General features: G+C 43.3%; 1 protein-coding gene across 3 annotated transcripts in view; it reads left to right on the plus strand.

The window, feature by feature from the left end:
• The first annotated feature begins 988 nt into the window (after positions 1-988).
• Positions 989-17,403, plus strand: part of Gpsm2 (G protein signaling modulator 2) — a 40,993-nt gene continuing 24,578 nt past the window's right edge. The window contains exons 1-2 of one of the 3 annotated variants that reach the window (XM_021157386.2): positions 989-1,231; positions 11,696-11,999. In XM_021157386.2, coding sequence (XP_021013045.1) covers positions 11,944-11,999 — 56 coding nt within the window. In that variant the 5' untranslated portion in view covers positions 989-1,231; positions 11,696-11,943. Of the gene's footprint in view, positions 1,232-8,241; positions 8,287-11,695; positions 12,000-17,403 lie in introns of those variants that run through there. The other 2 variants (XM_021157387.2, XM_021157390.3) reach the window with 2 other exon arrangements.

The raw sequence follows: 17,403 nt of genomic DNA on the forward strand, positions 1-17,403 counted from the left end.
CCTCATTATCTGTGTTTTACAGCTGAGGAAGCTAAGGCTACAGAGGACAGACGCCTAACTGGTTCAAAGTCAGTCAGTAGGAAGAGGCCCGAGCTGAAACTCAAACCCAGGTCTGGCTGGTGCTAACACTATCTCTATACAGTTTTCCATGACACACATGTAGTGCTCACAGCCATCACCAGAGAGATGCTGAAACTAGAATTTCTCTAACAGGTGCCCAACCCTGTAAAACATTAAAATTTCATCCCAGTGGAGAAATAAGCAGTGGCTATACATAATGTAATGTAACCAACGTCATCAGCTTCACAGCAGAGACTCTAGTTTGAACATTTGATGAACAAGCTAAGATCTATTTTTTGGTGAACTTGACCTGAAGGCATGAATAGAATGGGAATGCAAGCCGCCGGAGCTGATTAAATTCGCCATCTCTGCTTTTCCTGGGAACCAGGGATCCTGCAGTTAGAAGACGTTTGCTTTCCCAACATCTGGAAACGCCAGAACTGTGTGTGACACAGCCTCAAGAACTGAGGCTCCTTGTTCAGACTTTCACACGGGACCCTCTGTTCCTTTCACACAGGCCTCTTTCTTTCTCACATCTGCCTCTTGGAAGACTTTCCCAGGGCGGGACTGAGCCTGCAGGGAAAGAGGCACTGGACTGGGGCTCCTGGGTTCAAAGTCTGAACTAGACCCAGCTTGAACTCTGATGTTTATTGTCCCACTTTTCGCCATCTGAAGGAGAAATTCGAGGACAATAAGCTTCTAGTTGGCGGAGGATCTATCCGCAGCAGAGGAGAACCAAGCGCTACAGCCCGAGAAGCAAACCTCACATACAGATCTTTAGAAGGAGGGAGCCCGGGCTCGTCTAGCCCCGCCCTCCACCCGCCTAGCCCCGCCCCACAGGTGCCATTGGCCGGTCCAAAAAACGCGGGGCGTTGTCAGTTTGAATGGGCGAGCCTGGAGCTAGGCGCAGGCGCAGAGGAGCACAGGCGCTGAGGGAGCCTTGCTGGCGGTGAGACCCTCTGAGAGGCCAGGGGGAGGCCGAAGCTCTGGCCCACGTGACCTGCCGGGGGCGGGCGCCCGGGGCGCTCGCCAGCCTCCCGCGGTGCCCCTGCTGGGCTCGGCGTCGTCGCGGGGACCCGACTTGGGGGAGCGCCGCGGTTCCTAGTCTGCGGCCGGAGGCGCTCATCCCTGCAGCGGTTCCTTGTTCTCAAGAGCCGCCGGCCGGAGGGAGGTGAGCGGAGCCTGAGGGGGTGACCCAGAGGGGCGTGTGGGGGCGTGGGGCGGGGGTCTCCGGACCACCGAGGCTCGACGGGCTCGGGTGACGCTGGGACCCCGGAGCTCCGTGGGGGGCTTCGCACCCGCACCATTTAGGCTGTTGTCCCCTAAGTGAGAGGAGACTGGGGATCGGGCTTCTGCAGACCTTGAAAATACTTGCTGGGATGCAGCGACTTCACGCGTTTTCGGAGCGTAACAGACGGTGGATACAAAGCCGAATCCCAGTGGATTCGAATCCCAGGCACGTCGCCCGCCCCGGGTCTCCACACCAGACACTTTTGTCAAATCACATTTAAACTCCTGAACTTTTCGGATCCCAGACTTACTGGCAAGCGAAACTGATAGATCGTTGTAACCAGTTTTATAGCAAGCGTAACATGTTTGAGATCTTAGCACGAAAGCTGTAAACTTATCTTCAGCTGAAAAGTGGAAAACGTAATTTCCTTGTATTTTAATGGTAAACAGTTGGGTGGCTTTAACAAGTATCATTTGAACTCTGTTGAAACGAGTAATGATGGCAATGTTTATTTGCCTTAATGCATAATTTAAACGCCCGGTAGACTTAGAACAGGTAAGTTCTTGACTCTCCTCTCGGTGCCTTGTGTTGATTGGACTGCTGTGTGGTTTGTGTTGTAAGTTTTTGTCACCAACGAAGCAGAATTTTCAGACTGCCTCTTTGGAAGGCTAAACTGAAGATTTTCCGGCTTGTTAGTAACCATCGTGATTGCTTCTGGTAAAGAACACTTTTGCCTGGGGTTTCGACATGCTAAGAGCAGAGAGATTCGTTCCGCCGAAGTACAAAAGCGAAGGTCCCTGTCCTTTGACTTCAGGGCAGAGGGGGAGTTCAGGGATGCCGGGCCGATTCTAAGCATTCATAGGCCCCTCTTGCAAACTATTTCTAACTTATAATTCGAGGATTGGACTGGTTATGAATTCAGAGACTGTGGGGTATTGTGGAAGCATGTCCCACGGAAAAATAGTTTAGCTGAATTTTCAGTAGGTCAGACATACACTATTACAAGTATGTTTTGATGTAAACCATTTAATAGTAGGCTAGTTACAAAAGTAATGGACTGTATATAGTGTGACTCCCCACACCTCACCTCCTCTGTACTTGGGTTTAAACTCTAAACCATGTGAACACTAAGCAAGAGTTCTGTCACTGAGGTAATTCCAGATCATTCATTCATCCATTCATTCATTTATTCATTCATTCATTCATTCATTTATTTGAGACCTAGTGTTGCTAAATGTTTAGGGCTGGCCTGGAACTTGGAATCCTCCTGTCTCAGCCCAGTAGTTGGGATTACAGATGTGCACAAATTCCACCTGGTATGAAATGGCTGGCTGACTTTCTCCTTCCTTCCTTCCTCCATTCATTCAGTGTAGTTTTGAAACAGGGTCTCAGATAGCTGAATTTGGCCTTGCACGCTTTAATTCTCTTTCTCCATCGGAGCTCCCAGGGCTGTGATTACAGGTGTGCACGATACATGCTTAGGGTCAAATCCAGGGCAGGTGTATGCTAGCGAAACCAAACCACATCCTCAGCCTTCACCTTTCTTACCCATAAAATACTCCAAGACTTACCTACAAACAAACAAACAAACATACCCCACACCTGCGGGCATTTGTTTTTAAAACTGTGTAATTAATAGGCTACTGGTGGGATTGGGTCTACTCCCTAGTCTCAGAGCACCAGCTACCGCACTTAAATGGCCACGTGTCTCTGAATCCCACTTGTGGCACATAGTTCTCCTTAAAACCACAATACAGTCGGTGGTTTGTTGGGAAGTGTGGAGGGATCTATCTACCCTTGTAACGATGGTCTCGCTTTGAGTGTGTGTTCTAAAGCAAATAACACTTCCCATAGCTTTTAACCTTTCCAAAGACATAGAGCAAAGTTTACTTGAATCTGCAAGAATATCAATATAGTCTTCTCCACTGTTAGAAATGTGTTATAAACTCTTGCTTTTGCACGATTACAGAATTCCCTTTTATCCTGATGGTTGTCCTGATGGTTGAACCCCAGTTCTTGCCCTCACGTGCTTCCTGCTCTGCTGAGCTACACCCCAGCCTCATTCTCAGACCTAGATGGTTGGACATCTGTGATGCACAGAATATGCACTGATGTCCTGAGTGGGCAGAGAGGCTCCTTAGTCAGTTTTGAGTTTTTGCAGTATTTTTCACCTTGTCTCCTCATCTGGCCCTGTGTGATGCTGCCTGTTTCTTGTCCTAGCATGTAATTTTGCTATTTCTTTGTTGGAAAAAATAATAACAACCCTACAAGTTTCCCATTGGAAAACACACACACACACACACAGAGCCTAATAGGTGCTTCAGCCAGACAGTGCAAGCCTCACAGTTTGGTCATGTTCTCTTCCACTTCTGACCAGTGTGCTTCCCAGGAGTGTCTACACACCCCACCTCTTTGCTTCAGTTGCTTCCCTTAAATAGAACGCCTTACTCTGCTTGCCCAATAAGTTCTACCATAGGAGCGCCTGCAGTACACATTTCCTTATTTCCACAGAGGGTTTGGGGTTTTTTTGTCCTTTTTAATTAGAGTTCTGCTATAACCTCATAAAATTAAACTGAGTAGAAGCATTTCCTTCCATAGAAGGTGCTTAGTAATATGTTTTATATATAAGATTGTGTTTTATATGTTTTTTTTTCCTATAAGGAATTCTGTACTCACTTTCTAGAGCCCTTCTTTGGTTGGATATAAAGTTTTGCAATTAAGATTCATTTTTGCTTTAAAATGTTTGAAGTTGGTACTGCCTTTTTAAGGGAACTGATCTAGTGCTGTTTACCGAGGAAGGGCCAGTTCTTTTTTGGGTTTCACTGTTCAGCTTGTAAATTGTCATGCACAAGTATTGACTGATTCAAGTTGATGGTTGAGGATCATTGGTATAGTAGCCTGTTATCCTCGGGGAGACACTTTGAAGACCTCCAGCCTTGAGACCTTGAGTAGCTCCTAAGCAGTCTTTTCCTATATAAACATACCTATGATAATTAACTTATAAATTAGACAAAGTAAGAAGTTAACAATAACTAATAATAAAATAAAGCAATTAGGGGCTGGAGAGATGTCTCAGCGGTTAACGGCACTGAGAGAACAGGGTTCAAATCCCAGCATCCACATGGCAGCTCACAACTGTCTATAACTCCAAGATCTGACACTCTCTCATAGACATACATGCAGGCAAAACACCAATGCACATAAGGGTGAATACATGCAATAATTAAAGCAACTGTGGCAATATAATGTAATGAAATTGTCGTCATCTGTACTCTCATGGTTTGAAGCCATTATTAACTAAAATAAAGATGACTTGAAGGAGGACTTGTGACATCTGCAGATCAGGGTAGTTACTGGTAAATGACTAACAGGGCAGGTAACGTATACAGCATGGATACACTGGACACAGAATGATTCACAGTCTTGGTAGAATCAGGGCATTTCATCCTGCTTCTCAGAATGGTTCATAAGTAAAGTCTTAAAGGTACATTGGCTTTCTGGAATTGAGCATGTAATAGTCTTGGACTACCATTGACTGTGGGTAATTGAAACTGAAAAGGGAAGTCAGAGGTGAGAGAATTGCTGTGATAAAGAATGGCTGTGGTTTTCAAGTGGTTTGGTATCTACTTTTTCTTAGAGTTGTATATTTCCCATTTGTCTTAGTTACAGTGTTACTGCTGTGAACAGGCACCAGCCAAGGCAACTCTTATGAGGACAACATTTAATTGGGGCTGGCTTACAGGTTCAGAGATTCAGTCCAGTATCCTCAAGGCAGGGAGCATGGCAGCATCCAGGCAGGCATGGTACGGGAGGAGCTGAGTTCTACATCTTGCTCTGAAGGCAAACAGAAGACTGGCTTCCAGGGAGGGCCTTAAAGCCCACGCCCACAATGACACACATCCTTCACCAAGGCCACACCTCCTAATAGTGCCACTCCCTGGGCCAGGCATATTCAAACTGTCACACCATTGTTGACTAATATTTGTTCCTTTTTTCCTCTAATAATAGTAGTCATAGGACTATTTTATACGTATTTCTTTGAACTCTTATATAATGTTTGTCTAATTTGTGTGGTCTCTAAAAAGGTAAAATTCAAACACATTTTTACTAACTAAAAGACTACAAATAGGAAAAGGTAACAACATAAATATGGGTTGTTGTTGTTGTTTTTTTTCTTTTTAGAAATTGGGCTTAGGGGTCTGCAGAGATGGCTCAGAGGTTAAGAGCATTGACTGCTCTTCCAGAGGTCCTGAGTTCAAATTCCAGCAACCACATGGCGGCTCACAACCATCTGTAATGGGATCCAATGCTCTCTTCTGGTGTGTCTGAAGACAGCTACAGTGTACTCATATACATAAAATAAATAAATATTAAAAAAAAGAAATTGGGCCTATTTTTTGCTTTTAGTATTTTTGGATTGCACCCTTTCTTGTGATCTCTTGGGTGGTTTTGGGTTTTCTTTGTTTTTGTTTTTTTGCTTTGTTTTGTTTTTTAATGTTTGTTTTGTCATGAATAGTCCTTTAGAAAGTACAGAATATATATCATTATGTTTAATTAAAATTTAGGATGTCTTTTTAAAAAGTCTCTGGACTTTCTGCTGGTACTATGTGAATAATCTGTAAAGAACTAGGACTCAGGTCAGTGCTGAAGTGCATGACCGTATTTATTTTTATTTGCTTGGATTGTGTCAAGTACTATATCTTGGCACTTATGCCAGTTAATAGTAAAACTACACTTAGGACTTAGATATCGATGGATAATGTATCTTGAGTTAGTTAATCACCAGCTCACAGTACTCTGTCTATAGTTTGATTATGTTACTGGCTTACAGAGTATGTTAAATGAAGAGTGAGGAATTCTACATATTATTACCTTGATTTATTTTTACTCCTGGTGGAATTTCTTTTTAATTTTGCCATTGAATTCCTTTATTAAATTTAGATTTCAAAAAGAAGAAAGAAGATTGAAAGTTCTTAAACAGTTTTTAGCTCTAAAGATGTGTGGAAATTCAGGCTGTTGAGTTTGCTCCCTGGACCTCGTGGTGGAAGGAATCACAATGGTAAAAGATAAAACCCAGGAGCATCTATCACTCCGACCTTTCTTCCACGCAGACCTTTACCTGGTTTTCATATTTCTGTAGTCTAGCTTGAGATGCTAATGTTTTAGCTATCATTGGTGAATATGCACTTTGTGACATGCAAGTTTAACACGCGAAGGCAGTCCATGTTTTTCTTCCGAGGTGTAGTTGTTATCCGGTTTGCCAGTTGCTGTGGGCGCCATTCCTCTTTCGCTGGTCTTGGAAGTTCTGTCAGCTCAGTTCACTGTCAGCCTTGGCCCCTGGCTTACCTCGTGGGCTCTGTCTTCATTTTCCTCTGATGACGTGGTCCAGGTCACAGCTGTTCTCAGGTTTGACCCGCTCTGTTTGGGTAGTGGTTTCTCACGTTAGACCTGTGTTCTAATGTCAGGTTTGCCATTTGTTGACTTGAGCTTTTTTATTGATTGACCACCATAAACTCAAACCTATGCTACCTTTAGGCTTTGTATACCATGCCCTTTGCCTTTCCAGGCAAACACGCTTCGTAGGTTCCCCAGTATCAGCACCCTACTCTTGTTTTGTGGGGTTTTTTATATCAAGAGTTTGAGATTCTTTTTTTTTTTTTTTTGAGATTCATTTTTAACCATGTGTATATGCACATGTCTGTGTGTGTGACTGCAGGGGCCGTAGAGGCCTCAGGTCTCAGGTCTTCTAGAGCCAGTGTGACAAGTGGTTGTAAGCCCCCTGACCTGCAGGCTGGGAATCAGGCTTGGATCATCTGCAAGAGTAATACAGACTCAGAAGTGCTGAGCCGTTGCTCTAGCCTGTGTGTGTGTATGTGTGTGTGTGTGTCCACACTCGACTTCCTTAAGTAAGAATACTTACTGTTTTCTCAATTTTGCTGATATTAATTTTTGTACTTGGCAACTTGTTTCCACTTATCTTTCAAATAGAGTTAGAACAGAGATAGAATTTGAAGAGGGAGCTTAGGATGTAGCTCAGTGGTAGAACACTTGCTTAGCATGCCCGAGGTTGTAGGTTCAGATCTCAGCACCAAGGTGGGGTGGAGTTAGATTACTAAATTCATGTCTGTTTACAGACACGTCGTTAGACGCAAAATGAGCGGCTTACCTAGGAGGGAGTTTATTCCAGAAGCGGCTGTTTTGGCACTCCGCTTTACCCCTTCCATAATTACCATGATGTTCATGTGTTACTAGAGCCCGTGCTCTGAATTCTAATAGAGCAGGACCTTGTTTTGAGTTTGTGGTTGATTATTATACATATTCCTGCTTATATTGATAGAAATGTTAAAACTAAAGGGACTTAAAGAATTTGAATAATGTACCTTAGAGGCAATTAATAGGATGTAAAAGCTTACAGAGTTTAGGTCACCTGACTTGGAGGTAAGAAAAGTAAATTAATGAGTGTTGCCAATATATAGATTTTTTAAAAAAATATTTATTTTATATGCGTAAGAGTTTTGCTTGCATGTATGTACGTACACTGCAGGCATGTCTGGTGCCTGCAGAAGTCAGAAGAGGGCATCAGATACCTTGGAACTGGATTTATGGATGGTTGTGAATCTTGAGAGTGGAATGGAGCCTGGGAATGGACCTCAAGACCTCTGTAAGAGCAAAAAGTGCTGGTGACCACTGGGCCATCTCTCCAGTTGCATTTATGTGTGCCTTTGAATGAAAGAAGCAGACCAAAAGTTACTGTCCTTTACATCGAAGTAGGAACACATAGTTTAGATAAACTCATAGATGTTGAAAATGTAGCTGTGTCCCATCTGCTCCCCACCCCCATGGTGTGGTTTGTGAACTTTTGTCAGTGGGGTAATCCTGGGCAGGACCTCTAATCTACAATGGCTGTGTACCTTGGACAGTGGCTGAAGTCCACTAGCAGTGTCTGGGGAGTTTCCCAGTGTGAGTTTCTAATCAGAGTTACATGTGAAACAGAGGTACGTGCCACTTCTTTCTGTGTGCTTCTGCCTGTTTCTGAAGTATGGGGGAAATACTGCATTCTCTTTGTTTCTTTATGGGCAGACAAAAACTGCCACTGCTGATCTTGTTTTCCAGAGCATTGTTGGGGGGTGCTTCGGGCATTACCATTTCTTGCAAATGACAGCTTCTCACTGTTCTTTCCTTGTGCAGTTTCTATCCTTAAAATCTCTTATTCTAGCAAACAGCGTAAAAACTTGTGAATGTAATTAGTGTTGTTTTATATGTGTGTGTGTTCATATATAATGGATGTTTCCTTTTAGTATTATAGTATATCAGTGTGCATATACACAAATGTAGTGCTAAATAAGAGCCGTAAACTATGCCGCAAGGAACATAGCAAACACATAGACAGCTGTGCTTAGAGGAGTGAATCAGGAGTCAAGAGTTGCCTGTCTGCTCAGTGAGTGGTTTTAGGATGTCATGGCCTTGAATCCCAACACTCAGGAGGCAGAGGCAGGTAAATCTCTGTAGTTCAAGGCCAGTCTGGACTACAGAGTGAGTTCCAGGACAGCCAGGGCTTCACAAGAAACTATGTCATAAAAACAAAAGACAAGTCCGCTCTAAGAGCACTTGTGTAGCACGGGAGGACCTGCGTTGAAAGAGGAGAGAGAATGACATGCTACCCAGTTGTTGCAGAGAGTAATGTAGCGTGAACTGGGGGATAAACATGAGAGTTCTAAAACCATAATAACAATTGACTTAGGAGTTGTTTGTGGGGGGCATATGTTAATCTCAGGACTTTAGAGTTGGAGGCAGGAGGATCGGGAGTTTCTTGCTAACCTGAGCTATATGAGATCCTAGATTTACAACAACAACAACAAAAATCACACAAATCAGATCACTAGTCACTCAGGTGATGTGGTTTTATGTGCATTTTTTCATCAAGTAAGGTATTTGACAACTTCATCTGTATGTGTTTGCTAATTTGTTAAACATGGAAACAGCTTACATTTTTACAGTGTGAAGTTAACATTTTTTTTTTTAATCGAGACAGGGTTTCTCTGTATAGCCCTGGCTGTCCTGGAACTCACTCTGTAGACCAGACTGGCCTTGAACTCAGAAATCCGCCTGCCTCTGCCTCCGGAGTGCTGGGATTAAAGGCGTGTGCCACCACACCCGGCTTAACATTTTCAGTTATTAGTAAAAGTTGGAATTTCATTATTATCTCATAGATAACAAGATCTTTAAATACACCTTAATTTACATTAGACAGATCCAAATACCTTTCCTTGCACCTCATTTTATACATGACTGGCTGAACCTCACAGTGAATAATAGACAACTGTCTAGCTGCCCTTTCAGCTTCTTGTGTAATCTAGACGCACTTTAGAGCTATTGTTCTGAGCAGCTACACTAATTCCCTTCAGTCAGGTTTTTAAAGGGGAGAAAGATACACAATGGGATTGGGGGAGGGGGAGGAAGAGAGTTGTTGGCCTGATAGCTGTGACTTAGTCTTTTCATCTTTAAGTTATTGCTTCCTTTGCGGGAGGGGAGAAGGAAGAGGAAGAAGAATAGTGTATGTGCCTGACATGCCAAGCTGGTAGTTTATGTGAAAGCCTCATTTCCTCAAGGAAACATTCATTCTCCCAGGCTGAGCCCCCCTCACCTTACTGCTCTGCCACTGGAACGCATTCCCTGCAGAGCAGGGCTTGTTCATTATTTACAGTCTGGCTGTGCTCTAGCCAGATCACAAGACATTATATGGAAGTAGAATTGGGTTTTGTTATATATGGCAGCGTGAAGAAAAACCTGGCCAGATGGATAGAAATGAAGGGCCTGCTAAAAATAAGGGACAACCTTGCAGTAGGACTCAAAACAAGCAACAGCTGTCCGTTCACCTTTTGCAAAGGTAGTAAGATGTTAAAAGGCTTGTTTACAGTGCTGAAGGTCCGGGACTCTACAGTTACATCTTTATTTCTCTTATGGTTTCCCTCTTTTGCTGGTTCCTGTGGAGTATCTGCGCACAGGGCATCTCTGCGGCTGGTCGGGGCTTGTGCTGTTTCCATCAGCTGATTGGTGCCTCTAAGTCTAGAGGCTGCTCCACCTTTGCTCCTCGAGATCGTATCTACTCCTCTTTCCTTCTGGTGCTCCTGTTACATCCGTCAGAGCCTCTCTTCTCCTTCCTTCTTGCCCCCAGTGCTCTGTAGGAATTTTTATTCTTGTATTCTTTTAATTATTTTTCTCCCTAACCACATCTACTCTGCTGTCAAGTTAATAATCATATTATTAATAATCTTTGTGGTGATTCATTTAATAACAGTAAAAAATAGAAATAGAGATTTTTACAATCCACATGCCCATCAACAGCCGATTGAAAAATACACTTGCTATATAATACACTTGCTATATAATGCACTTGCTATATAATACACTTGCTATATAATGCACTTGCTATATAATACACTTGCTATATAATGCACTTGCTATATAATACACTTGCTATATAATACACTAGCTATGTAATACACTTACTATATAATACACTTGCTATATAATGCATTGCTATATAATGCACTTGCTATGTAATACACTTACTATATAATACACTTGCTATATAATGCAGTGTGATATGGAGATGAAAATATGCAAATTAGAGCTATGGGGAACAGTGACTTAAGTGAATCTCAGAAAGGAAATGTTGAACAGAACCATAGAAAGTGGAATGTGTTGCTTAGGGCTGTGCACAACTTGTGGAAAAGTTAAGATAAGCAAGAGAATGATAAGCAGAGTCCAATCCGACCGAGGTCCTCTGACAGGAAGCGAAGGCAGCAGAAAAGTGGGAGTATCCAGAAGTCTCAGGGTAGTGGGGATTCATGCTGTCTTATATTGGGTCAAGTAAATATTTTGTTGCCTCATTCTTTCTCATATATGCATATTTCCCAAATTCTTTTTGTATCTATTTAATATTAATGCAACTATTTTAAAGAACTAAAGTAGAATATACTTGTAAATTAATGCAAATATAACGTAACTACCAGTGTGCTGTCGCCCTTGAAAGAGCAGATTTGCAGAGTTTCGTTGACTTCTTCAGACAGTTGTTGGATCCTCACTTGATCTGCTAATAGCAGTTTTTAAAAGCTTAAAGAATCATGATTTGATTTTAAGGTATTAATCTGATACACTGCTTTTTCCCGTGATTCCCATAATAGTAATAATTACATAAGACGATTACACTCCCAACCAGTGAAGTGAACTTCTCAACCAGACCTCCTAAAGTCACATCGTGCCTCCATGTTGACCGTCCTGTCTGTAGTGACTGACCTGTCTGTAGTCGATGGCACTAGCTGCGTGATCGTGTACAGCTCAAGTTACTTTAGGTTAATCTTAACAGGACTTCCAGCAAAGCCTCTTCTATTCCTTTTACAGAAATGTTGCTGAAGTGCTGCTGAAGGGGCCAGCGATGCCAGGATTTGGGACACATTTGAACCTTTAAGCTGTCTGACATTGACCTCCTTTCATTATTAATAAAGAAGAAGCAGGGGCTTAGGATGTATTAACACCAGCTCATTACTATACTAACCGGACAGTGCTCTGCAAAGCCCTCTGCACTCTAAAGGACTGGACTGGCCCAGGACACAATAATTTCCCATTTTCTCACCTTATAATATGACTGGATGGAGGGAAATTTGATAAGCATGAGGGAAGACCATTCCTTTCATGTCCGCTACAGGTAAGACCGCCGCTCACTTAGTGCATGGCTGTTCATCTGTTTAGATCTGCATTTAATTCTTGTCCAGTTCAGTTTTTAATTTCAAAGTTCTTAAAATATACCAATTAAATTTAGTCTGCTCTGCAAGCAGGGTTTGGTGGTAGTGGAAAGTTGTGTATCCTTTGTGGGAAAATGGCAGTAGAGACTGTACTGTAACTTATTAATGTTCTCTGGGAGAATTTTTGCATAGCTGCTTTATATTTTGTAACTTGTACATTAAAAATACAAAAATGGAGTCTATTTTTTACTTTTGTGGGTAATAGCTGGACGGACTGTTGTGACAGTTTCTAAGTGGTGATCTTTCCTAGTTAAGCTTTCAAAACAGACAAGTTAAATAAAGTGGGAATGAGTATATATTTTCTAAACATGGCAAATCAATAGCCAGCCTAATATTTAGTAATAAAATACTAAAGACATTTCTGATAGAATAGGAACAAAGCAAACATATCTCTGTTGTTATCTGACATTTATTCTAGAAGTTCTAGTCAAACCAGAAAATGATTATTTAAAAAGATGAATATATAACAGTAGATTCATTCTCAAAATGTGTTAATGCAACGGACACCAGAGGCTCATTAGTACATGGCATCGTGCATAGTGAACAGAACTGAAGTCAGTGTCTGTCTCTCTGTTTCTCTCTTCCTGGGAATTGAACCCATGGCCTTGTGGATGGTAGGCACGTGCTCTGCCACTGAGTTATAGTCTTGGCACTCAAAATCTCCTGGGTGAAGGTGTTTGTTGTTAAATCCTCCGTGTCTTAATAATGTGTTTAATAGGAGAGTTACACTGTGAAATAGATGGTTTGGGTTAAGGCAGTGCCAAGAAAGGTTATATTCTCTTCTCCCCTCCTTCCCTCCCTCATCTCTCCATCCTTCCCCTCTCTCTGTGTGTGCACATGTGTGTTGTGTGCATGTGGAGGCTAGAGGACCACTTCAGTGTCATTTCTCTAGTGGCATCTACAGTTTTTTAAAGATGGGTCTTTGATGGCCTTGAGCTCACCAGAACCCGCCTGTCTCTGCCTTCCAGCACTGGGAGTCCACGTGTATGTATAGTAACACCTGGGCTTTTAATGTAGATTCTTGACTCTAGCTTTGTAACTTTAAAAGCAAATTACATTTATTTAGTGTGAATGCATCTCTCTCTCTCACACACACACTCTCTCTCTTTCTCTCTCTCTCTCTCTGTGTGTGTGTGTGTGTGTTGGGGGCACGGCTGTGTATGCCATGCTGTACATGAAGAAGTCAGAAGACAGTTTGTGTGAATTGGTTCTCTCCATCCACAGTGTGGGTTCTGAGGATGAAACTCAGGTCACCCGACTCGGTGATGAGGACCATTACCCACTGGGCCATCTTACCAGCCTAGAACTCATGTCCTTACACAAGCACTTTACTGATATGACCATCTCCCCCGCCCAGTAAGGACATTTTTATTAAAATTGTATAAATCTCAGGCTGGTGAGATGGCTCAGTGGAAAATGCACTTGGAGCGTAAGCTGATAACCTGAATTTAATCCCTTGGTGTGCACATTGCCTTGAGAGAACTGACTCTCAAGAGTTGACTGTACTAGCGTGCTGTGTGCATGTATATAAGTGCGTGTGTGTTTGTGTGTGCATATGTGCATACAGACACAATAAGTAGATGTACCTTTTTTTTTAAGTCTGAGATATGTGGCTCCTACCTGTAATGTCAGCACTCAGGATTGAAGCAGGAGCATTGCTATGAGTTCAAGGCCAGACTGAGCTATATACTAAGTTGTAATCTAGGCTATAGAGTAAGTAAGACCTTATCTCAAAAGAGAAAGAACAGTGTAAAATAAAGAAGAACGGAGGGCATTCGAGCTTGGAAAAGCATTTAATGTGAAGTGCCATCTTGTTAACCTGAGGCTGGATCTCCCCCACCTGAATGTTTACTCCCCTCTTTCCCACACTCTGTCCATCCACAGCCTTCCCACCCTGCACTGGTTCACACTCCCAGTATTCCCCCCTCCACTCACCTTCAATTTGCCACTTGGGGACTCAGTGAAAACAGACTATCTGTGCAGCCCAGGGTGGCCCCTAGATGCTTGGGCACAAGCCAAGCCCAACACCTGCCTTACCTGTACCTGTGCCATACACACCAGACGCTTGCCTCTGTCTGTGGTTCTCCGTCTTTTACTTGGAGCCCTGCACATTGTGCTGCTCTGTGTCTCAGTGCTTTTGCTTACGCTGTGCGTGGTGACATGAATCCCCCTTCCCACTTTCTTGGCAAAGCTAGTTCTACTGGGTGTCTAAAAGATTCATCCAGAGACCACAGATAGGAACCTTTTCTAAGCTCCTTAGTTTGCTCCCATTGTGACCTGTGCATTCTCCTGTCTGGCTGTCTTTCCTCCTTTCCGTTCCCTTATTTCTTTGGTTGTTAGTGCCTCAGGGCCCCCCAGTTGCTTAGCACTTGTTTGCCTAATGTCTGTTGAATGTGGCTGAACATAACCATCAGATGACCCTGGATGTTGATCTGTCTGATTGTTGTGAAGAGTGTCACACCTCTGATACAGTATAAAAACTGTAGATAAGTCAGAAAGGATTGGACCTCTGCCTGAGGACTATCTTAGCTTTGTTCTTTTCCATCACAGGTCCCACCTGGTTTCATGTTGCTATAGGACTTCACTAAGGAAAGACTTGTAACTGTCTGTAGTAAAAATATACTGAACACATCCCTGGCTTTATCAGCGCTCCAGTAGCCCTACCTTTCTTCCAAGTCCTTAATGATATTCAAAATACTTTTAGTAATGCACATTAAGTGTATGAGTACACACATTCTAGAATTTACTTCAAGATAATCTGGGGTTGGAGTCAACTTTGGAGTAGAGGTGAAACGTTGATTGGTTGGTAACTGAAGTTGGAAGATGGATATGTCATATTCATTACACTTGTTTTTATAGTTTTGTATTTCTTTGGGACCTGTCCTTGTTTGTCCTTGTCACATAAATAAAAACCACTTCAGTATTTTGATATTGTAAAAGTAACACTAGTGCATTCAAATAAAAGAAGCAAACTACAGGCTGGAGAGATGGCTCCGCAGTGAAGGCTTTCTGCTCTCACAGAGGACACAGGTTTGATCTTAACACTCGGGTCAGATTCACAACCACATGTAAGCCCGTCAGCTCCATGGGATCCGCTGCTCTCTTCTGGCCTCTTCCCTCATCCACACACGGCACACATTCACACATACACACACAGTTGGGGGTGTCAAAGGAGGCAGTGGACAGTACTCCTGAATGGGTCCTAAGTCCTGACTCCCATCATTGGTCCTTGGAAACTGTGGAGTCCCTTTGTGGAGTCAGATCTGAACATAATCTGTATTATTAGATATTTTTAGATGCAGCATTGCGATTTTTACCCTCTTTTGCTTTGACTGATCTAACATGAATGTAAGAAATTAAAATGAAGGAGGTAATGAAGATACTAGATGTAGAGATGAGAAAATGAAAGTTGAGAAGTCAGAATAGCACCAGTGAGGAGTTACACTAAGTGTTTGATCCATCTGTAGCCATTACTTTCTGAAGACTGTCACACAATGCCTGACCAAAACTTGACAAAGGGAGGGTCTGTTTTGGCTCACAGTTTGAGGGTACCGCCCATGGGGGAGGGGGGCGTGGCCGGAGCCTGAGGCAAGGGCTGCCTTCAGTCCTTAGCAGAGAGCAGTGACTCTGATTCTGATCACTTCCTCCTTTTATTCAGACCAGTATCCCAGCCTGCGAAAGGCACTGCCCCGGGTTAGGCTGAGTCTGCCTCAGTTAGTACAGAAACCTTCACAGATGCGTTCAGAAGCTTTCTCCAGGTGTTCCTGATCGATGCAAACCATCGCAGCTGATAGGTCTGCTTACAGTTATTCGGAGTAGTTCCTTGGATTATACGGCGAGACAGGCCACCCAGAAAGGCTGAAGAAGCTTTGTAGGAGAGGTATTGCTCTGGTGTGTTTCTACATCCGAGCATGTTCTTGTTTTCAACCCCACTGCTAGACAAATGAGGCTACTCTGTTCTCTCCCGGTGACAGACAGGATAGGAAACTACTTGCTGTCATCATCATTATTATTATTATCATTATTAATTATTTAGTGCTCTTCTGAAAGTGTAGAAGCTTAACTTGCAGTGTTTTGCCGTTACAAAATTTGATTGGAATTGGGGGTTTTGGCATAATAATAACTTGTTTCCTCATAACATATAATAGAGCCATAGTATGTCTCTGCTTTAACCTTCCCCAGGAGAGTTTTGAGTTTTATTCCAGACGTTAGCTGCTATAATAACTTAGGGTTTCCTATGATCATTCTCATGATCTCAGAGGCCAGCGAGGCCAGCAGGGTTCCAGTTGGCTGTTATGGTTTCTGGCGACAGTTACAGAAAATGTCTTCTAAAGCATGTAATTTGGGCCTACAGTCTGTGGGTAAAGTGGGTTACAGCATGAGGCCTGAGTCCAGCACCCATGTAGCAGCTGGGTGTGCTAGCACATGTGTGTCACCTCAGCACTGGGGAGCAGACACAGGTGAGTCACTCACTGGCCGGACAAGGCAGCTCTAGGTTTAGGGGCAGACTGTCTCAAAAGTAAGGTGGAGAGCGATGGAGAAGACACTGACTTCAGTCGCTGACCTCCCAACTTTACCACAGACAAGCAAACCTACACATGCATGCACAAACAAAAGTGTAAGTCTATTTTTAAAAATATTTTTTGTTTTGTTTTCAATAGATCCTGACCACGGTTTGTCCTCCCTCTAGTCCCCCAGTCCTTCCCAACTCCACTTCTGTCCCCGAGATCCACTCCTCCTCTATGCCCTTTCAGAACAGAACTGGCCTCACAGAGACTTCTTACTGTACCAAGATACGATAGGACTAGGCACATACCATCATATCAAGGCTGGGTGAGGCAATCCATAGGAGGAAAAGCTTCCCAAAGGGAGGTCAAAGAGTCAGGCTCCCAAACTCCCACTGTTAAGAGTCCAACAACCATAACATAAGCAGAGGATCTAGCGCAGACCCACACAGGCTCTGTGATTGCCAGTTCAGTCTCTGTGAGCCCCTATGAGCCCCAATTAGTTGATTTATAGTTGATTCTGTTGGTGTCCTCAAGCCCTCTGGCTTCTACATGTCCCACTCTTCTGCAGGGTTCTCTGGGCTTCCAAGGAGAGGGACCCAATTGCTCGAGATCACCATTTTGGGCTCTCTCTGCCTAATGACAACTGGCTGTGGGTCCCTGCATCTGCTCTTGTCAGCTGCTGGCAGAGCCTCTTGGATAACTATGGGGCTAGGCACTAATCTGGACTTGTGGCAGCCAGCGTGGTCTCCCAGAGTGTGTAACTCTTACGTTATCATTTTGTCTACAGCTAAATTTTGTT

This window comes from Mus caroli, unplaced genomic scaffold (assembly GCF_978045245.1).
Source record: "Mus caroli unplaced genomic scaffold, Mus_caroli_1 scaffold_3, whole genome shotgun sequence".
Classification (NCBI taxonomy): Eukaryota; Metazoa; Chordata; class Mammalia; order Rodentia; family Muridae; genus Mus; species Mus caroli.